This window comes from Myotis myotis, unplaced genomic scaffold (genome assembly GCF_014108235.1).
Source record: "Myotis myotis isolate mMyoMyo1 unplaced genomic scaffold, mMyoMyo1.p scaffold_m19_p_2, whole genome shotgun sequence".
NCBI lineage: Eukaryota > Metazoa > Chordata > Mammalia > Chiroptera > Vespertilionidae > Myotis > Myotis myotis.
The window spans coordinates 165,781,049-165,805,968 of NW_023416324.1; the positions used below are offsets into that span (position 1 = coordinate 165,781,049).

At 49.4% G+C, this 24,920-nt stretch overlaps 1 protein-coding gene and 1 long non-coding RNA gene across 2 annotated transcripts; one reads left to right on the forward strand and one right to left on the reverse strand.

The window, feature by feature from the left end:
• Window positions 1-322: 322 nt before the first annotated feature.
• On the reverse strand, window positions 323-2,842 carry HES1 (hes family bHLH transcription factor 1). The gene is made up of 4 exons (XM_036350303.1): window positions 2,477-2,842; window positions 2,245-2,340; window positions 1,920-2,007; window positions 323-1,245 (listed from the first exon to the last, which is right to left on the reverse strand). The coding sequence occupies exons 1-4, from the start codon at window positions 2,582-2,584 to the stop codon at window positions 695-697; spliced, it is 843 nt and encodes a 280-aa protein (XP_036206196.1). The 5' UTR covers window positions 2,585-2,842; the 3' UTR covers window positions 323-694.
• Window positions 2,843-3,635: 793 nt separating this feature from the next.
• LOC118676421 lies at window positions 3,636-17,331 on the forward strand. The gene is made up of 3 exons (XR_004974108.1): window positions 3,636-4,014; window positions 8,030-8,105; window positions 15,763-17,331. It is a non-coding gene; the product is annotated as an uncharacterized LOC118676421 (long non-coding RNA).
• Window positions 17,332-24,920: the final 7,589 nt, after the last annotated feature.

Here is a 24,920-nt window from a genome sequence, read left to right on the forward strand (position 1 = left end):
GTACTAGATCCATTAACTTCATGAATTCAGTCCTGTTCAACCTTTCTCAGAAGGAGCAGGTACCCTGAATGGCCTACCCAACTATAAACTGTTTGAAATTCTTTAAGGAATTTATCACAAATTGATCAGAGAAGCCATATTGCGTAGGTTCTTGCAAATTAAATGGAATATAGTTCATGGTGAAAGGTTTGATGGATTTTTAAAAATGTTCTTTGAATAACAACAGAGCCAGTTCCTGAATTCTCAGATTATATGTAATTCAAATTCTGCCAAGTGCCTTTATTTTTTTACATATTCTGAAATAATCAGTTCTAAGACATAAAAGCCTTCACTTTTTTCTTTTATTATATTTTCTCAAATAAACTTCCCAAAAGGAAGATATTTTAAGAGCATTTTCAAACATCTTTGGCATCACATAAAAAAGAAATCTCGTGTAAAAAACGAAATGTCATCTGAACTTTTATAATACAAAGGCGCAATCCAATATGAACATATAAAATATATACAAATATAGTGCATGGTCAGTCACTTAATACAGCTCTCTACAAAAAAAGTAACTTTTTAGAAATTAAAAAAACAAAGTAACGACTTAATCACAAAAGTTCTCTTCTTTCCCAGCATCCAAGTTCCTGTTTAGTGTCCCGAGAGGAGAGAGAGAGAGGTTGAGTTTGGGGGGAGGGGTGGCCTGAGCCCCTCAGTTCCGCCAGGGCCTCCACATGGAGTCGGCCGTGAGCGAAGGTCCGCTGGAAGGCGACACTGCATTGGGTCCCACGGTGGTCCCGCTGTTGCTGGTGTAAACTGGGATGACGGGGCCACTGTGAGCAAAGGCCCCGTTGGGGATGAGGAAGGCGAACTGGCCGTCTGGAGCCGGCACCACCTGGAAGCCACCGAACACCTTAGCTGCCTCTCCGGCGGGGCTGCCCAGCTTGCAGGGCGCGCCGCCGGGAGGGGGCGCCGCGCCCCCGGGGATGGGCACGAGTGGCGGCGGCGGCGCGAATGGCGCGTGCTGCGGCCCGCCGGGTCCTGGCGGGGGTGGGGGCGGCGCCTGCAAGACCGGGTGCGGCTGCCCCGGGTAGGTCATGGCGTTGATCTGGGTCATGCAGTTGGCCAGGTGGCCGAGCAGCCGGGTGCGCACCTCGGTGTTAACGCCCTCGCACGTGGACAGGAAGCGGGTCACCTCGTTCATGCACTCGCTGAAACCCGCGCGGTACTTCCCCAGCACGCTCGGGTCTGTGCTTAGCGCGGCTGCAGACCAGAAGGAGACAGACAGGTCAGGTCACCGTAAGGCCCTGGCCCCGAGGCCACCGCCTCCGCCCTGGGAGGTCCCCGCGGCTTGCCTTCCTGACCACTGGGCCCGCAGAACTGCCTCCAGTTAGGGTGGGTGGGTTTAGTAAAACCATCCACTTCTCCACACTAGCTTGGCGACTTAAGCCAAGACGCTCCTTCTCTCCATTCTTAATCGCTGGATTTAAACCGATCTCGGCCCTAGATCTTACCCCCCCCCCCCCCCCACACACACACACAGCGCGTGCGATGTGACCTTGGGTAATGCCCTTCCCGGCCATCCGAACCTCATTTTCCCTTCTATAATGGGGGAGGAGGGACTGCTAAAGCACAAGACCTCCAGGCTCTACGCAGCTCAAAACGCCACAGTTCTAAGCCCTTTGGCCCCCACCCGCTTTCCCCGCTGCCAAGCCGCCCGCCGCCCTCGCCGCTGCAACCACTCTCCCTCCCTTTCCGGAACAGTAACAACTTGGAGTTGTGGCTATAAATAAGCCCCAGACCGTGGGAACGTAAGAGTGAGCCAAGGCAGTAAAATGTAGCTGAATGCCTCTCACAACCACGGGCGGAAGTCTGGAAGAAATCACCGCCCGGTGAGAGGGACGCCCGCAGAGGGGGATGCGGCAAGCCGCCCTCACCCGTCATCTGTGCCCGCTGCAGGTTCCGGAGGTGCTTCACTGTCATTTCCAGAATGTCTGCTTTCTCCAGTTTGGAATGCCGCGAACTCTGCACAGAAGAGGAGGCAAGGAAGGCAAGTGAGACCCCCGCCGGCAGCCTCGGAGTGCTGGGGGTCCCTCCCATGGCGCCGACCTCCCCAGACCCCCACTGAAGGGGACCGGCCCTCCCGCCTCAAAGAACGCAATGCTGGCGGGGAAGATCCGCCGGTGAGATTTCATTCTTACGTAGTACCCGAGAAATAGTATTTCATTTATTAAAGCTAAAAAAGCAGCATTATCCACTTACATCTTTCTTAAGAGCATCCAAAATCAGTGTTTTCAGCTGGCTCAGACTTTCATTTATTCTTGCTCTTCGTCTTTTCTCCATAATAGGCTTTGATGACTGTAAAGAAATGAAAAAGTCCTCAGTTCCCATGGGATCTGCCATTTCACCAAGGGAGTTTTAAGGGATAAAAGACCCCCCGCCCACCCCAGCTTAATTTCTTGGGGCTTCAGAGAGATACAGGTACTGCCCTTACCTTTCTGTGTTCAGATGCTGTCTTTGGTTTATCCGGTGTCGTGTTGACACTGGCTGGAGTAGCAGCCACCGGGGACGAGGAATTTTTCTCCATTATATCAGCTGGCATTTTCTGTTGATGTTTTTTTTAAATCCCTAGAGAATTTTATTTTTGGAGTCCTTCACACACACACGAAAAAATTGTTTTATGTCCCTTTTATTCGAGACTTTCACAAAACTACTGAGCAAGTGCTGAGCATTTATTATAATATCTTATGGCTACTTGGTGATCCGTAGCGCTATTCCAGGACCAAGGAGAGAGGTAGATAGGGGATTCCGCTGTTATCAGCACCGGCTCCGGATCCTGTGTGATCCCCAGGCCCTGGCGGCCTCTATATATATCTGGGACTGCACGCGAACGGCTCGTGTGAAACTTCCCAAACTTTCTTTCCCACAGTAACTTTCAGCCAATGGGAGGAGGAGACACGCGGCACCGCTCGTGGACCGCGCCCCCCCATTGGCCGCCAGGCACAAGCCCTGGCGGCCAATGGCGCGCGCCTGAGCCCGGGGCACCGGAGGCTACAACGTCAATCAAAAGGATTTTAACCCTTTGATACTATCCCTGCTGGGCTTTGCTTTAGGCAGGATTTTTTCCGCGTTGGTTTTGCTCTAGTTTAGTTTATTTCTTTGGGGGCTACGGTCTTTGCTCTTCATTTCCTTTCAAATGGGTAATAGAGCTTTGACGCTAAGTTAATTTGAAAAATATTTTTAAAAGGTTTAGAAGGACAGGGTAAAAGATTATACTTGTAGTGGTTAAAAGGGGGAACGTGTGCAAGGGTGTGAGTTACCGAAACATCCAACCAATTTCCCGCTCAGACTATACATTGGGGGGTGGGGGTGAAAGTCGATCATGCAGAAAAAGAACAAAAAAAAATGTCCTTTTGTCATGCAGAAAAGGGAAAAAAATGCCTCCCACCTTACATTTGCAGGTCGTTCAGAGCAAGGTGGTTTTTGATCTTCACCCCTCATTCCTCTTCAGGAGTTGGGGCTTGGATCCCGCTCTTCCCCTGGAAATAATCAGAATAATTTCCAACTGGGCAGAAAGGAAATAGAATTTCAAATGAAAGATGAACAAGGAGGACTTTGATGGCAATGCCTTAGGGATGCGCCATCTCCACCCTTTCCCTTTCCACCCGCAGGCTCTCGCTCGGTTCGGTGGCACCTAGAGGTGGCGGGCTGTGCAGGAGCCTCTCTCCTCCTCCTCGCCAGGCGGGCGGGCGGCGGCGGCGCAGCCTCAGCACCAGGCGCACGCGGGCCCTTTAAGAGCGACACCAGCCGAGCTGCAGTTTGACATCAGCCGGCCGGCGAGGGCGCGCCTGGAGCCGGAGCACGTGCCAGGATGTTTTATTGCCGCCGCGGCTGCGGCCGGGGCCGGGAGGATGTGTGTGTGCGTGCGTGTGTGAGTGTGTGTGCGCGCGCCCCGGGGGCAGAGAGGCGGGGGGCGGCGGCGGGCGGCGGAGCGCGGGGGCTGGTTCCTGGTCCCCAGGAGAAGCCAAGAAGGTAAATAGCAGCTGCTGTGCTCGAGCCTGGGAAAACTCCGCCCCCTGCCCCTGGCCAGGGCTCATTGGCGCGCGCTGCGTGTGGGGTGTGTGTGTGTGTCCGGGGGCCCCCTCCTTGGGCTGGGAATCCGAGGGGGCGGCGGGAGGGCGGGCTGGGAGCCGAGTCCCTGTGCTTACTGCCCCCCTCCCCCGCGTTCCCCCTGGCCAAGGTCAGCCCTTCGGGGCGGGGAGCGCGAGCCCCAGGGTGGAGAGTGGGGAACGATTCCAACTTCCCACTCCACCCCTGATTTCAGGCTTGGGGTTTTAACTCGGGCGAAAGCCTCACCAGCAACAGCCCGGGGGGGGGGGGGGGAAGAGGGGGAGGGCCTTCTTGTTTGCTCCTTGCCCCGGCCAGCCCGCCTTCCCTCCCCCCGCGGGGCCCCGGGCGCCCGCCGCGGTCACGAGATGCCTGACCGCACTTAGGAAGCGGCCGGGTCAGCCTCCTGCCTCCGCTCGGCGACTGCGGTTAGAGCGGCTTCGCGCCACCCGCCTCTTCCCGGGGTCCAGGGCGGCCGGGCGGCTCCCCCTTACTGCGCCCGGGAGGCCGCCGGCGGGCGGCCGGGAGGAGGCGGGCGGCGCGGGCGGCTGCGTGCTGCCGGCTGGCCGGGCCGCGCGCCGCGAGGAGCCGCCGCCGCCGCCGCCGCCGGGTGCCACGTGGCGGGCGCCGGGCCGGGAGCGCCAGGGCTCTGGCGGCGGCCTCCCTGGGGGATTTGCCGCGCGGGGCGGGCGACGCGCACTGCCCCGGCCTGCCGGCCGCCTCCTGCCCGCCCTCCCTCCCTCCGGCTCGCCTGCCCGGGTCGGCCACCCCTCGCCGCCACCCCCTCCGCCCTTCCCGCCGCCCGGGCGCTCGGCGCGCTGTTCCGGCGGCTCGGGGCAGCCTAGGCGTCTTGTTTGATGTCGCCCCCCCTTCCCCCCCGCCCTTCCCCAGGCTTGGAGGCCGCTGAAGGCCTGGCACACATTTCTCAGACACTTCATTCCTTCCTTCCTCCCAGCTCCCCACTGAGATAATGTTGTAAATGATTTCACCAGATCTCGTCCCGGCTGAGAGGAGGCGATTCCTGACTCTGGGTGACCTTGTGCAAGCCCCCCTCTTCCTTCCATTATGGAACGCCACTCTGTGCCAGACAGTGTGTTAATCCCCCGGATTACCACGTTGAGAGAGACAGTGGCAGCCTGCAAGGAGTTTCCAGTCCACTCTGGAGGCAGACAGACCCTGATTTTCTGATTGATGACCAGGCATTCCTCTACCGTTCCTTTTTCTTGGGGCTTAGATGATGGCCGGAGAGTTCAGGAGAACCTAAAAGAAACACTAGGGCACACATGTGTGGGCAACAGTGTTGGTCTATTTGGGGATACAGGGATGCCTAAGATAGGTATTACCCCCAGGAAGCCCACAGACTAGAGATACTATACTCATAAGGGCAACTAATGTCTATTTCCCAGTATATTTCTCTGGTATGTCCTAGGTTCAATAGAGACAGTTATATGCCTAGATCAGCGGTTCTCAACCTGTGGGTCGCGACCCCTTTGGGGTCGAATGACCCTTTCACAGGGGTCGCCTAAGACCATCGGGAAACACATATATAATTACATATTGTTTTGTGATTAATCACTATGCTTTAATTATGTTCAATTTGTAGCAATGAAATTGAGGGTCACCACAACATGAGGAACTGTATTAAAGGGTCGCGGCATTAGGAAGGTTGAGAACTACTGGTCTAGATAGAAGTAAAATGCTGAGGAGGTTTAGGATGATTAAATTACTCATAAATTGGGGTATCCTGGAATACTTCCTGGAGGAAGTGGCCTATGCTTTGTATCTTAAAAAATAGGATGAGGGGCATTGGAAATGTGGTGAGTCATGGGGCCGGGAGGATGGAAGTACCCATGGCATTTAAGTCATAGGCTGTCAAACTTGCGGTCCTCATTCAGGGAAATGATTTGGACCCCAGGGTGGGTGACTGGGAGGAGTATAAGAAGCGACTGAAGGAGGAGGCTTGAAGCTATGTCACAAGACCCTTAGATAAAGGACTCTGGACTTATCTTTAGACAATGGAAGGCTATAAAATGCTCTTGAGCAGAGAAGGGACATTAAGGTTCTCCTATACAAAGATGACTCTGGCAAAAGTGTGGAGAGTGGGTTGTAGGATTTGAAGGCAGAGAGCCCAGTTAGGAGGTTCAAGCCAGTAAAGGAGGTTCCTAAGTGACAGGTGTAGGCTGATACTCTCCTGGAAGCACCTGCCCAGAACCAGCTCACCTGGGCATTGACTGCACACTGTCCAGTGATCCAAGTTTAGTGGAAACCTGCCTTCCCTTTAATGTACCCCCTGTGGCCTGGAGTCTAACTAAGGAATCATTGTGATTATGACCATATTTACCTTCCAAGCCTCATTTCCACCTTTCAGATCAGCCCTCAAATCTGCAGCCAAATCTTAGCTCATTGCAGGCTTGATTTACTTACTCTTGCCCCTCAGGCTACTCTCTGAGAGAGAGAGAGAGAGAGAGAGAGAGAGAGAGAGAGAGAGAGAGAGAGAGAGAGAGAGAGTTTTCTTAACATTGCAGAGCAGGCTGTGCCCTGTCATGTTCTGAAGAAATGATGAACAATGTCTCCTTTGTTGACCTGCAACCTGGGCCAATGGGGTAGTACTTTGTTTTGTTATTTTAAAGAGATGGAAAAGTGATGATGACAGAAAATTGTCTGTTGCTTTTGAAAATGGTGGTGTTTTCCTGTGTGTTTGAAATCCTCTTGGTGAAAGGTGATGAGCCTATGAAGTTACCCTCCTTTCTGCCTTGCAGACGTTGTAGGCCTCTTAAAATGCTTCTGCTCAGCACCCGACTTTTTAAAAACTGCCTAAATACTCTGACCCAGATTCTTCCAAGGAACTAAACTCTTCCAGGGAAGCATGTTAACCCTTTCTAGGTTCCCCCAAATTTATGAGAGTCAGTAACTTCCTCCAGGAAGCTCTGCTATTGACTGCTGTCTGCTCTTGGGCCCTAATTAACTAGCTGGGTATACCATTCCTGTCCTTTCTAGCCTAAAAGTCTTTTATTTTTGGTCTAACTTCCATCTCCTCAGGATTGGGCACCCTGAAGGTACATGGAGAATGTTGAATGAGTGTTGACTATAGTCAAGTTAGGGTCTCACTGCAGTGCCTACAGCAGCCTCCTCAGTCAGTTAATCAGCAACTTGTTTCTGGCTACTTTAGGAGTGCTTAGATTGGGAGAATGAGCAACTAACTCACACACACACTTTTAGATAGACAGAGGGGTCAATTAAGTAACCAAAAATTTGCCATGAATTTGTGTTTGGGCCAAACAAACAAAGATAAAAACCAACCCAGGAAGTTGTGGCCCTCCACCCTAACTGTTTAAGAAGAAAGCTTCTTTGCAAATGTGCTCACAGACTATTTTTCAGTATCCTTTTCCTGGGCAGCGAAAATAGCACCACGTTGACACACTCTCCACCCCTTTCTCAAATGGAGAATTAAGCTCCTAAACTCGAGAAAAGACTTTGGCTTTGGAAGGCTCCTCTTAGATCGCAACAGCCTTTATTTTTCAGTCATTCTCCTTTCTCTCCCAAAGCAGAGAGAATATTGGACCGTGTTCATCAGCGGTCACGTCTTTGATCCCACTGTGAGACCAGCAACTCACAAGGCGTCTTTGCTACTGTATCATGCCCCTTTATTAGGACCAGAGGCTGCTGCGTTTCCTCTTTCCCCTTTTCTGCCCCCAAGAAGGGCTGTTCTCTGTCTTATTGCTTTACCTGTTTGCTTTAAACCGTAAAACAAATAATGCAGCTACATGTAGTGAGACTCCCCTTTGTCCTGGAGTATCTGAATGATTTGTGGGTTTGGTTTAAAGCTACAGAAAGGAGAGAGAGCGAGAGAAGAAGAAAAAGGTATTTTGCCTGAGGACTTGAAGGCCCCCCCCCCCCCCCCGCCCCTTTTCCTCCGCTTGACTGACTTTCTCACACTCAGATTCCCTGCAGCCTGCCAGAGACGTGGTCGCTGCCCTGCCAAGAGCTATCTGGGAGAGCTATTGAAAGAGTCTTGAGTAAGTACACACTGGGCGGATTTTCTCCTCCCCTTGGTACCTGCTCCGCACCTGTACCAGGAGCAGTCCCACACATATCACCTGATCGCAGCCCTTTCAGAGACCGTGAGAAAAATAAAGCCCAGGATAGAAGAGATGTTTGTCGCCTCTCCAGGGCTGCAGCGGGCTCCCCGCAGTCCCAGTGCCCAGGAACAGCACATTCCAGGCCTGCGGTGCTTGCCTGTTTGCCTGTGCGCGTGCGGGGTGGGGGCACCACAACAGGAAGGGGAGGGAAGCCTGAGATCACCTTCATAATGTCTGCCTGGCTGCCTTTGTTTTCTGGCACCTGCCTGACTGGTAGTTTTATGATCCTTTACTAGAATCATTATTATGGTTCTTGTAGACAAGAGTCCATCTATGCACGTCACAGCAGAATTCATAACTGGGACTTCTTACCTTAGGTTCATGGATGAACTCCCAGAGAGCCTAGAAAGCCCGTGAAATGGAATTCAAAATTGTTCTCCATGAATACTGTTTGAAAGAATGAATGGACGTGTTATTTTTTTTTTCCTGAGGTGAGGGTCCATAGCTTTCAGCAGAATTTCAAAACATTTTGTGACCTCGAAAGACTGAGGGAACTGAGCCAGACAGTCTCCACTTACAAGTGGATACCCAGCTTCAGGGAGGGCAAGGGACTGGCTCAAGGGTCCACAGCACCGTAAGCCAGAGTGGGGGCTAGCCACCAGCTGGGAGCTCTTTCCATCACACCATAGTGCTGTGGTCCTGGGTCAGTTTAGGGTGGGTTTATAGGGGGCTGTCCCCACCAAAGCCTGGATTGAAAGTGGACACATTAATAAAGACACTTTGAATTTCCAGAACTTTTTCTGGGTCTTAATTCGGAGACACTGGAGTTGCTCTGCACGCAGTTTTTGGATGGCAAAGGGATAGGCTAGAAAGCCAGGTGTCCAGGCAGAGAAGAGGATTCCCTAGAGCTTGGAGCAAGAGTCCTGGTTGCCATGCAGGGGCATTACAAACAACGGCAGCTCTGCATTCCACCTTTGATAAAAATAAGTCGCTACTTCTGAACAAAACTGCTTAGTTGGTTTCCAGCCAAGCTGGGACCTTGGACTGCTAACTGCGGGTGGAGGTGGAAGACAGAAGCTTTCAACATTGGCTAACGGCAGCCTGTAGTGCTTTCCGCCTCCCCCACCTCCTCTTGGAAAACTCGGCTAGAGCCAGAGAGACCACGGGAATGTGCGCTTTCTAATGGGCTCTGAAGAAGGATGGTTGCCAAGAAAGCCTTTCCCAATGGGGTGGGGGCAGGGCGCCCTTAACTCCCACGTTCGGCCTGGCCTCAGCAGCGTGGTTGGAAGGCTCTAAATGTGCTCTTGGCTAACCTTTTACCCTCTGAGCAGCATTGCAGTGAGGCAAGCCTGCAAGCCCGGGACACAGGAGGTCGTTCCCGAGGGATCTGACTTGTACCCTTGTGTGCAAAAGGCTCAGAACTTTACCCTGGCTGGTGACTGGGGGGGCCTCTGGAAGGCCCAGGAAGGGAGGCAAAGCCTAACCCCTTTCAACCCAGGACATGCGTTTGTTTGGATTGCTGATAGCTGTTCAGATGGTGATATCAGACCAAGTTTCTCAAAAAATCACAAACAAAAGCAAAACTCAGCTAGCCAGGAAAACTACTTAGGTAAAATTGTGAGCCTAAAAGTAATATGGGACAAATGTATATAACATTTTAATTAAAATCACCATCATTGTTATCTTTGCATTATCTCTCAGAGCAAAAGGGAAAGAGGAGGCAGGGGAAGGGACCTAAAAAGCAGCTGAACTGGCCGGCCCCCTCATTGAAGGCACTGGAAGAACTGAGCCCAGGAGGAAGTGACTTGCCCAAGGTCAAGCAGCCTCCCAGAGAGGGTCTAGCAAAGCCAGAACAGGCTCAGGTTTCCTGCCCACCAGTCCAGAAAACCACCCCGCTGTATCTCTATGTGAAAACATTTTGAAATGCCATCTACAGCAAGTGAGCAACATTACCACGAAAGACGGGTTTTCCAGCTGTGTGCTGGTGAGTGATTTGGGTAGTATGACAGAATATGCCCAGCACAGAGCACGGGTAAATTTCAGGCTTGCTGCGTTGTAACTCTCTTCTTGGATATGCTCATCACTCCATAACCTCTGGAAAAGAAGGGATCTTGACTTCCAAGTCCCGGGAGCCAGGAAGCCACTTAAAGGGCCCACACACGACAATCATCCTGCCTCATGTCATCCCTTCTTATAATGGCCAACCTGTTTCCTTTATTTGTGCTCTAAAAGGAAGGTTGGGGGAGAGAATATTTCCAGCCCTGAATCTGTGTTCTGTCAATACGAGGCTTGTGTTAGGCCCAGAGAAGGTGCGATGCTGGTGATATAGTGAAGGCCTTGGGGCACAATCACATCGACCTGCTGGCTGACTCACATTTAGCAGAGGGAAAGGGGAGAAATAGAAGAGATTTTCCCAGTGGTCAGTAAATGGTATTTGCATGTGAAATATATACAGAGGTGGGCAAAAGTAAGTTTATCGCTGTGAGTATATGAAACAGTTCATCCTCATATTATTACTAATTATTATATTTATTTGTATTATTATTATTTTGTATCCTTACTTATGACTCATCGTTTAGGTAATGATGGCTGGTAATTTAACCTGTTTTTGCCCACCCTGTATTTTCCTTTTGGATATCAGGCTTAGGGCATGAGAGAAGGTGTTCGGGCAGCCGCCACAAACGCAGCCTAAGACTGGTGGGTGCTGGCCTGGTTGAGGCCTTCTGGTCTCTTCCACGGAGTTGGAGGTACCTGTTTCCCTGCTTTGTTGTACTTGACACTTGACAAGACACTTTTTAGTCCATTGCGACATGTTGTCATTATATATATCCTTATGATTTAGAAAGACTTTGGTGGGAGGATGGGGGCAGAGACAGGATTCAAGTGGTCAGTGCAGGAGACATTCAACAGGGCCCTGGGCTACTGGGGGCACAGGGTATAGGACAGATGAGTTTTCTGAAAAATAGTACCTTTAGAGCAGGGGTGGGGGACCTTTTCTCTGCCAAGGGCCATTTGGATATTTATCACATCATTTGTGGGCCATATAAAATTATTAGCTTAAAAATTCATCTGCTATATTCAGTCAAACATTTAATTAACTCACCCCTAATGCCTTGGCAGGGCCAGACCAAATGATTCTTGGGCCTTAGATGGCCCTGGGCCTGACCTTCCCACCCCTGCTCTAGAGAGACAAGGCCGGGCAGGGAGCTTAGAGGCCAGGAGAGAACCGCATTTCCTTTCTTAGCCACAGGCGACAATAAGATTTCCAGAAACCGGGACATGGGACCATTTGGTGTAGCATATTAGTAACCCAGAGGATGCATCTTTGGGGCAAAAATGAAAGGTCCTTCCTCCTTTGGGGGAGGAGGAAAGTCAGGGGAAGAGATCTCACTGAGCAGGTAGGTGATTGAGCAGGTTCTAGGAAAGGCATGGAAAGGTGGTGGTCGTAGTCTCCCCTGGCCTGAGGCTGGAGCTGCTTAGTTCAGCGTCCAGTGCCTTCAGGGGGATTTCCTGGAAAGCCCTCGGCAAGGGAGACCAGGCCTGTGACCGAGGGTCCTTGTAGAACTCTGGACTCCGCATCCCTTTCCCTCATGAGTTAGCTTTGCTCTGTGCTGTCTGTATTGTCGTCAGCATCACATAAAACCCGTGGCCTGGACCTGGTTCAGGGGCTGCTTGGGCGAGACATTCTGTGAGGAAGAGAAAAGAACCTCTCCTTTTGCGGGGTCAGACGACCATGGCCAGCCTTGACTGAAATGCCAGGGGAGCGCTGTGTGACGTGCTGGTGTGCGGCCGCCTGCCTGACCCACAGAGGGCTCCGAGAAAGTGCCAGAGTGTCACCGGCTTCCCGAGGAGATAGCCACGCTGTGCACGTATCACACATGTATCCAGCTGGGACCTCACCTCGCTGGGCTCCCACAGTCACAGAGGGCCCAGTAACCGCGTTCAAGTAGTTGGCATCGTTGGCCGGGGTGGCTCTTCCACCCTCTGCACCCTCCTCACCTGCCCTCAAAGCCTGGCACCTGGGACAGACCTCGATGGCGTGTCTAGAAGTACCTGTCATCAGACAGATGGGAGGAGTCTTGGCTTACTTTCTTTGTGCCTGGTGAGCCTGTGTTGATGGTAGTCAGACAATACAGTCAGGGGTTTAAACCACCCAATTTCCAATGACCCGAACTTAACTTGAATTAACCTTCAAATATTTGAAGAATAATTGCATAAATGAACTTTGACTTAAGTCTATTTTATTGGCAATGTCATGGAGCCCTCAGAGGGTTAGCACATTTTCCCATTTTCTTTGGTTGCTGAATCAGAGCTGGGTTAACTTTGACCACTCCCAGTGACTACCTCTGGGCAGCCAGGATACCCTTGCGGACAGCCCTGCTCTGTTGCAGTCAGGGGAATTTAGAGGAATCTGTGGCTGTCCGTGTTTTCCCAGGCCTATCTTTATTGATGGTTATTAAAGACACACCACCACATGGCCATATGAAAGTACAAAGCAATTCCCAGGGTAAGGTTCGTGGGAAGAAGTGAGATACTGAGCTCCCAAATAATTCTACTGTAATCGCATTCTGCCATATCTGTGTATAGTTAATAAGTAAGACTTAAGCAGGCAGGTTCCACCACTGGGCAGCAGATGCAACGGCAAAAGAGGCCAGTGGGAGATCCCAGGTCCTTCTGGAAAGTGGGAAGGGAACTAAAAAGGAGGACAGCTGGGACAGGAGAGTCTGGTGGGCAGTCGCTGAAGCGGACGGGTCCCTGTGAGGAGGACCATGGCTTACCTCTGTGTGTGCCCTCACTCTCTTTATGCCACCCCTCATGGAAGCGTGCATGACCAAGAAGTAAAGAGTAATCATGCCCAGACACACTGAGTTCAATAGGTGTAAACACCACACACAAAACCACCTGTTTTCATCGAGCACCCTGCCACACCTGCTGTTTTACGATGGTGAGTGATATTGATAAAGGAGGCTATAAAAGCGAGGCGAAATGGCCTCATATTTAAATAGCACCTTCCTCTGTGAACTTGAAGTGTTTTACAGCTGAGATTTGACTGACCGGGTGATCATTTCTTATAGGAATGTTGACCACATATCTCTATATCTGTTCAGAAAAGAAACTGTAGCAGGTGGCTCAAAAGTAAAGACTTTGGAGACTGACCGCCCTGGTTCGCGTCCCAGCTTGCTCGCTTTCTAGCTAGGTGACATGACCATTCTGTGCCTCAATTCACTTACCGGTTACGTAGAAAGATCATGTTACCTTATAGGTTCGTTATGAGAACCACTGTATATAATGTGCTTAGAACAATGCCTGGCATATTGTAAATACAATGTAACTTTTCAGCTGTTTTTAGCATTGCTATATACCAGTATGTGTCTTGGGCGAGTAACATAGGTACCCTCATTCATCTGAAAAAAGTCACAAGATGTTAATATTTTCAAAGACATGGACAGCCACTGTGGTAAATTGGTCCATGAGTATTTGACAAAGCAGAAGCGTCAGCCAGTGTTTTATGAATCTCAGGCGGTGGGAGCAGGAGAAACCTAAAAAGGGATCTGGCTGCTTCTCCTTTCCCAGGGAGGAGGGTCTCTACCGCCCTAGCACTGTGGATGCGGCTTTGTCTGCAGTGTAGAGCTTGGTGTGGCCTGGCCCTGATCATTGCAATGAGCCTCAGGCCCACGGAAAGCAGAGTTCTGGTGGAGGCAGGGGCATCAGCAAGATGTGTGGGTGACTCCTTCCCCACCCTCCCCACCCCCCACCCCCCCCCCCCCCCCGCCAGGAAGGAATGGGGTGGCTGCAGAGGGACACAACCCAAAAGAGTAATGTGAACAGGCCCTCCAGGGACCCCAGCCGCATTTATATGAGATAAAGATTGGTGGGGAAGATGACTGTCTGAGGTCTTTCCTGCTCCAGCAGGTTCTTGTCGATGAGCATATACTTTGTGGTCCAAACTGGGACACTCTTGAGTGTTAGGACGTAATGCTTTTAACAGTTATGTCAGGACAACTGGCATCAGCTGGGACATGTGGCCATCCCACTTCTGTGGGCCCAGGACGGCATCTACTAGTTTCTTCATCCACCTCTTCCGTTATCTTTTCGTCAGGGATGCTTCCTGAGAAGAAAGATTCTTCTCCAGTCACTGATGTTTTAGCATTTCAGCATCTGTGAAAGGTGATGCCATTGATCTGCCTTCCATAGAGGTAGGAGCCCCATTTCTGAACCTAGAGTATAAAGGAGAAAGCAAGGTCAGAGGGAGGCGCCTGATGGTTGGACGGTTGTGCTCAAGGCATGCTTGACATGACGGCTTCCTCTTCGGTTAGAGTGTGTGTGCTCTGAGCTTCCTCCCCTACCAGTTTGCACCCAGATTGTGGCTACCGCATAGCAGTGTTACCGGGGACTCTTGCACCTACTTACTATGGCTGAGCACATCTGTTTTCCTTAGGCAGGTGAATGTGGAAAAACGAGTGCTAACATTTGAAATCCAAGCCATTGTTTCATAGCCGAAGGAAGACCCTAAAGGAAGGAGCATTTTCCCACATGAAATATTTGTCCTTTTAGCCTTGAAGTTGACTAAAACTTTAATAGAAAAAAAAACAAAAACACCCAGAAAATTTTTTCCAAATAGGCCAAAGTCAAGGTTTATTCTTTGTTAATTCCCTTAAAAAAAAAAAAAAAAGACAAAAAGAAAAATGGCTCCCTCGCCTGAGTGGTCTTCTATGTGCCTATTTAATGATTAATAATACCTTGTGGGCTATTGTTTGATGTGGCCTCTGCTGGTTTGAACAGGAGAATACTGATTCACTCGTAAGGCATTTATGAATCACGAGTGTTTACCCTGAAACAATAAATGAAAGGGGGAGATGAAAAAACACCCAAATATGCTGAGTTCTTTGACTAAAAACTGTAGATAACCCTGTGTGGGGCCACCGCTTTCTCTTGGAGAAGAAAGGCTGTGCACAGTGACCAAGACTGGGGATTTGGAGTTTTGTGAATTTTTTTCCTTTCACTTACTGATAGGGTTGAGCCAACTTTCCCACTCAGTTTCCGTACAACGTGCATTCATTTTCTTCTGATCTGTCTTTTGACTTGTAACCCAGAGGGGAAGCTGGAGCCCTGCCTTAACTAAAGTGGGGCTGGTGGGCTGAAGAGAAGGGATTCAAGAGGCTACGAGACCTGCCAGGCCTCCACTGGACCATGATGGGGAAGGAGGAGTCAAAAGATGACGACTGGTTTGTTGTCTGAACTATGTGGACCCTTCTTCCACATTCCACGTTTAATAATAACTCCTAGACTTGTTTCCCCTTTTTCCTGCCCCAACACCTAGAGTTCAGTGAGAAAAGACTTCCAAATTTGCCCCAATGACGTTTAAATATATTTTTATATTTTGAGGTAATTTTAGACTTATAGAAAAGGTGCAAAAATAGTACATAGGGCTCATTTAACCCTTGAACCAGCTTCCCCGGTGTTACCATCTTATACAATGATGGAGTGATCATTAAAGCTAAGGAAATCATCTTGCTCCAATCCTATAACTACAGACTTAATTCAGATTCCACCATTTTTTCCATTAATAGATTGTGTTTTCTTTCTGTTCCAGGACCCCATCCAGGCTTCCACAGTGTATTTAGTTATCTCATCTCCTTCATCTGCTTCACTCTGTGGCAGCTCCACCATCTTTCCTTGTCTTTCATGACACTTTCAAGAGTCCTAGTCAGTTGTTTCATAGAATGTCCTCCACTGGGTCTGTCTGACATTTCCTCGTGGCGATATTGAGGAGCTGCATTATTGGGAAGAACACCCAGACGTACCTGACGTTGTATTTCACTGCCATTAAACATGATCACAAGGTTAAGATCGTTTCTCCAGGATTGTCTATGATCAAGTTATGACTTTTGTATTTCCTAAAAGTTTTTTTGGGGTGTGCGTGTGTGATATTTCAAAGCAATGCAAATATGCTATTACGCTTGCACTTCTGCCTACTAAATGTCTCAAAGGATCTCACCTGTGGCAATGAATATTGTGGCAATCTAAAAGTCATGTTATTCCCCTCATTCCTTCTACATTTATGAATTGCAACTCTCCTTAAGGAGGAGTTGCATGGTGTTACATTGTGGTAAAGCAGAAATAAAAAATAACCCATACTCTTGGAGCCTAAATTTTAGATGAAGAGATAAACAAGCAAAATAAATAAGTGGATTTGATAGTATATTGAATGGTGACAAGTACTGCAAAGAGAAATCAAGGAAGGGAGGGGAGATAGAAAGTGCCAGGAGGTGCAGATTTAAATTGCATGGTTAGGGAAGGCCTTAGAAGACTTGAAGCAAAGGAGGGAGCCAGTGTGTGAAGCTTTCTCCAAAGAAGAAATAGCAAGTACAAAGGCTCGGAGGCAGGACCGCATCCAGCCTAAGTGCTCTAAGGAAGCCAGGCGGCCAGAGTGATGGGTGCCAAGTGAGCAAAGTGGGAAGGGGAGTGAGAGAGAGCTGATGCAGGCCTGGGGACATTTTACTGACCTGGCTATTGATCTGAGGAAGGCAGGAGCCATTGCAAGATTTTGAGCAAAGAGGTCACATGATGTGACTTCATATTATGAAAAAATCTGCTCTGTGGTTGGCAAGGACAGAGGCAAGGAGACCCTGCTTAGGGAGCTATGACATCATCCAGGTGAGAGATGGAAGTGGGTTGGACCAGAATGGTAGCAAAGAGGTGATTGGATTGTGCATGTGTTTTGGCAGTAGAACTAACACTGCTAAGAAAGGTCTTCAGCAGCTTTGGCCACCTCTTGAACGCCCAGGGCATCTATCTTCTCTCTCCCACCTTGAAGTGGGGCTTCAGGAACACGATTAAGAAGCACGGGCTGGCCACCTGGAGTCTAAGCTCTGCAGTCCCTCATTGGAGCCTTCTTTATCTGGGTCTACCTTCATTTTCTCTGCACCCCCACTTCTCTCTGCCCCAGGCCCACCTCTGCCCAGACCAGCCCACCACCATTTGCTCACAGTCTCCCACCCCTGCTCTGCCAAACAAGATCCTTCCCCTCCTTTAAGGTTCAGCTTTGCCACCCCCAGCCCCTCTAGGAACACCTTCCCTCTTGGTTGTTGACACTAACTAGAGCAGCCGTGGGCAAACTACGGCCCGCGGGCCGCATCCGGCCTGTTTGAAATGAATAAAACTAAAAAGAAAAGAGACCATGCCCTTTTATGTAATGATGTTTACTTTGAATTTATATTAGTTCACACAAACACTCCATCCATGCTTTTGTTCCGGCCCTCTGGTCCAGTTTAAGAACCCATTGTGGCCCTCGAGTCAAAAAGTTTGCCCACCCCTGAACTAGACTCTGCTTCACAGGTGCAACCCCGGAGACAAACAGGCTCTCAGACACCCCTGCAGCTCAGGGACCCTGGAACACAGAGCCGGCACCGACCGCTTGGTTGGCATGGTGCTTGGTTTGTTTGTATATGGCATACAGTGGAATGAAAACATTATGTTTCCTCTTAGTTATCCAAGCACATTTTGCATTATACTTCACATATATCCATACTTTTTTTTCATGTAAAAGTAACTGTGTTTGCCACTCCCTCTGCCCAGTCGTTCAAGTAAAGTTGAAATTCCAGAATTCCTCTTGTTGGTCCAGTCTGTGTCCCTGGGGGTCATGTGTATCTCAGGCTGAGAAGTCAGATGAGGAGTACAGGGAGAAACAGGCATCACTGAGCAGTCATTTACTGCTAATGAATTTTGTCTCTTTATCTACGGATTGACTGAGTGTATCAAAATGCATCTGGTTAGAAATTTTAAGCAGTACAAAAGTAACCCTTCCAGCCCAGTGGCCCAGTGGTTGAGCGTCAACCTATGAATCAGCAGGTCACGGTTTGATTCCCAGTCGGAGCACATGCCCAGGTTGTGGGCTCAATCCCCAGTGTGGGGCAATCAATGGTTCTCTCTCATCATTGGTGCTTCTATCTCTTTCTACCTCTCCCTTCCTCTCTGAAATCAATAAAAATACATTTTAAAAAAGTAACGGTTCCATGGGTGGCCCCATCCCCCAAGCGGTGTCCCAGAGGCAGTCACTCTCACCTGTCTCTTAAATACCCATTCGGAAGTGGCTAATGAACAGTCAGTGGCTGGTAGTAGACAGTCACTATCAACTGCAGGTAAACTGGGGCGCCATGAAAACCAGCCCCAGCTCTGCACTTTCCGGGGCCGAGGCAGCTCCATGCAGAAGGGCTGGCTCAGCACAGCCAACCTGCCATTTTGATTGTTGTCGTTGGCTCAGACCACACAGGGGTGAGTTTGCAAAGACACCACACTCAGTGGAATTGGGCAGTTGGTACCACCTTCTTTGGCTCTGGTTTTGTGCCCTCACAGGGAGATTCGTTGTCATTGAGATTTCCCAGGTTGGCTGTCGCCTCTCCCTCAAAGCCAGCCAGGGGAACACAGCCAAAAGCTACATCAGGAAGAAAGGCCGGTGGGAGAAGGGGTGGAGGAAGCCAGCCCCCGAGCTGCGATTACAGCAATGCAGGGGATTATAGGGAGTTTCAGGGGGAGCTTTACCCCGGACCCCACTCCTGGGCTCACCTGAAAGGCAGCCCTCTCCCTCCACCTTTCCCGTGGGAATTCGGCGCAGCCAGCAGAACCCCTGAACTCTGCTGGGCCACTGCCAGCAACTTTCAAGCCATTCCCCCTGCCGACTACCGTGACATGATGTCGTTTTTTATTGAGGCAAGATTAGATTTTTTTTTTTAAGTTTTCAAAAGTGTGGTTCACATGATCTCTGGTACTTTTCCTATTGCTTGAAGACCACAGAGCTGCCAATTTCAATTTGCTTCAGCTTTTATCACTAGAAGAAGCTTAAAAGAAAAAGAAAGGGGGAGAAAGGCTGGATGAAAATATTCCCCTGGGCCTTGGCAGTTAGTATGAGGGTGGCAGGGGACACACGCATCGCTCACTCCCTTTTGTGTAACGGGTGTAACAGGAAGATGTCAGAAGATTGAAGCTGGGACTGGCGGCTGGACAGCATACAATGTCTTCTAGAACGAAGGGTTTTTATGCCATAGCCAGAAAGGGAGCGTGCAGCGTGGAGTCAGGCACAGCAGCCAGGACAGTATTAAAGAGAATGCTGATCTATATGAAATAGGTAAAATAAACTCAGAAAAGCTGTTCTTACTCTTAATTCTAATTTCATTAATTCTTCTCTTTGGAGGCAAGATTTCCCATTCATTCATTCAGTCAGTCAGTCAGTCAGTCAACATATTTACTAAGCACATATTTACTATGTTGCTGGGAATGCAGGATGAATAAGGCAAAGTCCTATTTTTTAAGAAAAACTGAAGAATATCTATTTGCAGGGATCATGGTTTTTCAGATGCCAACTCAGCCCTCAAAATGGGTGGTGTGATGGAAAGTTAGGAAAAACGTAAGATCGAATCCTATTGTTTTGGCATAAAATCAGAGAAAGAGGTCTGGAGGAGTAAAGGACACGCTGGGGAAATAAATGTCTCCCACTCCATCGGGATCTTGGAGGAGAAACAACATGTAAATATCACCACCATTGACTATCAGATTCCTAACAGTCCGATGATCCCCACACCAGCCTGTGCAGTAGGAAGGGGCAGCATTCATCACAGCTCTGCATTGCATGGTAGGTGCTCAGTCAGTGTTTGCTGAATGACTGTGGGTAAACCCCCAATTTACAGGGCGGGACAGGTTCAAGAGTAATCAGGAGATCGATCCTGAGTCACCTGGTAGTAAGTGGCAGAGGCTGGACTTGAATCAGAGGTGTTGAGTACACATATCAAGGCCCATCATTCCTCCTAGAGGCACCACTCTGGAGATTTCTCCAAACTACTGCCCTTCCTTTGACTGGCAGGAGAGTGTCTCTGGACTCAACATCCCCCAAGGTTGCAGTGAGTTTTTGGAGAGCAATTTCAATGGATGGAGGACAAATTGACCACAACTGTGGACAGGACACGCCATGAACAGACCCGGTCTCCTTGGAAGTTTCTCCCAGGGTTGAGTTGGTTGGGTTAAGAAAGTTGGATGTTGGCTGTTCTTTGAGTATAGACTCCTAAGCTGTCCCAAATTGAGGTGGAAATATTTTGTGGAAGTCTATGCATCTCCCCAACTTATTCTGCCTCTGTCAAACATCTGGATCAGAAAAAGCTGGTTTTAGAACAAACTTGTGAAGAAATCACTTCCAATTTGTGTCTCATGAACCTTGATTTTTCTCCTCCACTGAGGGATAGAGTGGGGCAAGTCCCGGGGAGTTTTGAAGGATTCACCAGGGTTGTAGAGCAAGGAAGTCTAATTCCACTGGCTGGAAGGAACTGGAAAGCCACTGAGTCCCTTCCCCTGCCTCCAGGAACAGAGGATCACAGCACTGGATAGGCCCTGCCAGGAAAGCAGTGTGGGGACGAGAAGGAGCCTGCAGAAAAGGAGAGTCTGGGTGAGAAGGCGACCAGGAGGTGGAAACCCATCTTCCTGTCCACTTTACCCCGAGATAGGAGGTAGTGTCGAAAGCTCTGGACTGAAAGTCAGGGGAGGATCGAGTTCTAGTCCTGCCTCTGCCGTAGACTCACAGTGTATGTCCCTGAGGACCACATTCATTGCCTCCTCTCTGGGCCTTAGTGTCCTCATGAGTAGTCTCATGGTTTCCAACGAATGCCTGGGAGGAGTTTCCTCCCAGGGAGTGCGGGCAGAGGCTGGGGTGCTGAGCAGGAGGGGCACTTGCAAACCCTCTCACCCTTCTACCACAACCATTTGGCTTTCGCCTGTTCACACATCACATATCCTCATACCATTTTGGTTTTGTTTGTTTTTAAACAGTTCTATTGGTTTTTGTGTTTAAGTTTGAAAACCACCAACTAGATCAGTGGTTCTCAACCTCGGCTACACATTAGAATCACCTGGGGATCGTTTTAAAATCCTGATTTCTGGACCTCATCCTCCGGAAATTCTGTTTCTTTGTTACTAATGTTGTGGCCCCACCCCATAACAAAGAAACAGAATTTCTGGAGGATGAGGCCCAGAAATCAGGATTTTAAAAAGATTCCCAGGTGATTCTAATGTGCAGCCAATGTTGAGAACCACTGAACTAGATGCTCTCAAAAATTCTCTCCAGCTCTAAAATCTCAAGAGTATTCCCTGTGCCTCCCTGGCTTTTGAATTTTTTTCTCCTCTAACCTGTAGTACATTGTGCTTTAGCCACTTGAATGCTTGTTTTTCTTTCCCCAAAGGCTCCTTGCAGCCCAATTCCACAAATAATTATGAATATGTGGGACCTGTTTCAAAGGCCACCTGGGCCAGGTTACCTGGCTCTCAAACTGCTCATACTTAGGCGGTATAGGCTGGAGACAGTTGAACAAAGATTTACAAAACTAAACAGTTTTTCTTCGAAAATTCTTCATCAATAACTGGGACCTTGTCTTATTTCTCTCATCCATAGCCAGTGTGTGTAGGACACTTAATAAGTGCTTAGTAAACATTTGCTGAAAGAATTGATGAATGAATGTCTCATTTCCATCTTGGGGGGGAATCACAGATGTATCCCTAGCTAAGGGCCTTCCCAGGACTGAGTGGAGCTAGGTAGACTGTGTGGGCTCTGGGATTTCCTTTTATGAGCTGGGCTGATTACAGCTGTTGGGAGTTGTTACCTTTTATGGGTTGAATTGTGGTCCCCAAAATATATGTTGAAATCCTAACCTCCTGTACCTCATAATGTGACCTTATTTAGAAAGAAGGTGGTTGCAGATGTACTTGGTTAAGATGAGGTCATACTAGAGTGGGGTGGTTTTATAATCCAATCTGACTGGTGTCCTTAAAACAAGAGACACAGAGGGAGAAGTTGACCATGTGACGATGGTGGCAGAGATTGGAGTGATGCATCAGTCTGGGAGCGCGTTTCACTTCCCCCGAAGAGCGGGGCATGCTTGTCTGAGTTAAACGTTATGCAGAGTCATTGTCCTTCTCTCCTCAGAAATGGTGCCCCTTGCTTCTGAGTATCTTCCCCAAGTTTTGTTTCATCCACTTGTCCTGGGGTAGGTTTCCAGTTCTGGCTTCTCCTCTCGTGCACTTGATCACAGAAATACAGCCCCCTTCCATCCCCAAGGAGATTCAGGAATTTCATAGGACCCACCTCATTTCTGGTTACTGAATAACTGTTGGGGCATCGAATGTCAAGGCAAAGAAAACAGAAGGGCCTACGTGTTGGACCAAATTACCTCATAACCCAAGCTGTTCCCATGGTGTCTGCTTGCACTGTCTGTCAGCAACTCTTTCATCACCAGCCCCACTTACATCACACTGTCCTCAACACCCAACCTGATCATTGTCACCTGCTTACAGCACAGAGCGCAGGAGCACAGGTGAATGGCAGCAGCTTAAGGTTTTGATTTAGCCTGGGGCAGTCTGGCAGGACGCAAGACAGGCAGGGCCTTTTATTTTCAGCTTTAAGAATGGAAGATGTGAATGGGAAAGGAATGAGGAGCTTATTGTGTTTTGATTCAAAACTCACCATTAACATCCCAACCTGGATTTCTAGCCCAAAGCTTTTCTCAGCAGTAGAGGTGGAGAAGGGCAAACTACGCTCCCCCTGCCCCCCCCTACCACCCCCCCCCCCACACACACAAACACAAACACACTCCTTCCCCAAATCTGACCTAGGGCTTTTCTGCAGGAAGAGAAGGTCTGGTGCCATTTCTCTGGCCTGGGAGCCACAGCAGCAGTGCCTGTGGATGGACGTCTTCGATCCACCCATCTTTGGGCTTTAGTGGAGAACCAGACATGCTCCCTTAGGCTGCATGTGTGGAACTGCTTTCCACCACTGGTGCTGACTTTAGTGTCTCTGAGAGATTGCCACAAGGACACAGAATGAAAAATGGTCTCAAATAGCAAGTCACGGTTTCCTCAAGTTAGAGCTGGAAGAACTGGGAGGAACCCAAAAAGGCTGTACTTACTCGGTGCTGATGTTAAATTCATTCACTTGCTCACTCACTCATTGACTTATTTACTCATTGATTCAACAGACATTTCCTGAATACCCCCTACAGGCCATGCTCTGTGTGACATGCTGGAGAAATAGAGACAAGGCCACAGTTCCGTGACACTAATGTGACTTGGGCCTAAGGAGAGGTATGTCCAGGGGGTGGATGGAGTCATGGGGAAGAGGACAGCTCCACCAGTGGCCTGGGGAAACCCGGAGAAGAGTTTTAGTCCTGGGACTAAAATAGCGATTTTTTAAAGCATAGGCCTTGGGTCCTCAGCATCAGAATGACCTGGGGAGTTTGTTAGCTTGTAGATTTGCAGATTCCAGACTGCCACCCAAGCCAACAGAGCCGGAGTCTCCGGAGTGGCCCTGGGATATGCATGTTGAGTCCTAGGTACTAAGGTGTAGAATGTCCAATTCAGGAGCTTTAAAGCCTCTGCCGCACAAAGGATATTCCAGCGAGAGCCAAGCCAGTGAGCGCCCAAGTGAAGAAGGACGTCTGGCCCTGGGAGAGGCCCAGAGCTCCAGAGAGTGACAATAAACTCATTGTTTTATGTATATTTTTTATTGATTTCAAAGAGGACGGGAGAGGGAGAGAGAGAGAGAGAAACATCAATGATGATAATCACTGATTGGCTGCTTCCTGCACACCCCCTACTGGGGATTGATCCTGCAACCCAGGCATGTGCCCTTGGCCAGAATCAAACCCGGGACCCTTCAGTCCGCAGGCTGACGCTCTATCCACTGAGCCAAGCCAGCTAGGGCTAAACTCATTTATAACTGAGACCGCACTGAGGTAGAGCTGAGCAAGGGACGGCCTATTATATCTTTTTGCAAAATTCAAGGACAGAGCTCCATGTCGCATAACTGATTTTGTCTCAAAACTTTAGGAAATTGCTTTTCTGTCCCTGTCTCTTAAAGGAGGTTGTTTGTATAAGAAGGTTGAAGACATGCTGCACAATTCCATTCCGAGGAGATTACTGGGGTGAATTGTTTATGCTGCCTGTTGCTCAGCCACCTGCTCTGGGGGATTAGCACTCTCCTTTGAGGCTCTGTTTGGGGGGGACCTGTGTGGTTCCCGCTTACAGCTCCAGGTAATCTTCCACTTCGGAGAGAGAGCGCCACCCAATTTCCAACGTTCTCAGTTCTCAACAAAAAACAAGAGGAAGGACAGCGAAGGGGCAGGCTGTGCGACACTTCCCATAATGTGCTGTTCTGTTTAGTGAGTAATAACAGTTGGAGGAAATCAAAGCTGAAAGTTGGGGTCCCCTTGCCATCCCTAGAGTCCCTTCCATGGCATTGCAGGTGTTGCTGGAGTTTGGGGTGAATAAGACGGGCACAGCCCCTGGCCTCGTGGTGTTTATGATGCACAGGGAAGAGAAACCCATTATGATGGAGTTCAAGGAAATGTGGTGAGTTATATTCATTCTCCCATGGTCCTCCATGCCTCATGGTCCACCTGGCCCAGGACTGGATGGCTCCTTGGTACCTGAGATATCCTTGTCCTGCATTTATTCGTGCCTTCATTTGCAAACATTTGCTAAACCCCATGTTATATGTCATGTTGAATGAATTGTGTCCCAGACTCTGTGCTAATAACCTGAGAGGCTGATAAAAAAAAAAATGATGAAAAGCCTGGCCTATGTGGCTCAGTGGTTGAGTGTCAATCTATGAACCAGAAGGTCACAGTTCAATTCCTGGTCATGGCACTTGCCCAGGTTGTGGGCTCCATCCCTGGTGTGGGTCATATAAGAGGCAGCTAGTCAATGATTCTCTCATCA

Excerpts from the sequence above, each read along its gene's own strand:
- HES1 (XM_036350303.1), bottom strand. The coding sequence starts at position 2,584 with ATGCCAGCTGATATAATGGAGAAAAATTCCTCGTCCCCGGTGGCTGCT. Across the intron at positions 2,341-2,476 it reads CAGCATCTGAACACAGAAAG|TCATCAAAGCCTATTATGGA; the intron begins GTAAGGGCAGTA and ends ATTTCTTTACAG. Across the intron at positions 1,246-1,919 it reads GCAGCGGGCACAGATGACGG|CCGCGCTAAGCACAGACCCG; the intron begins GTGAGGGCGGCT and ends TCTGGTCTGCAG.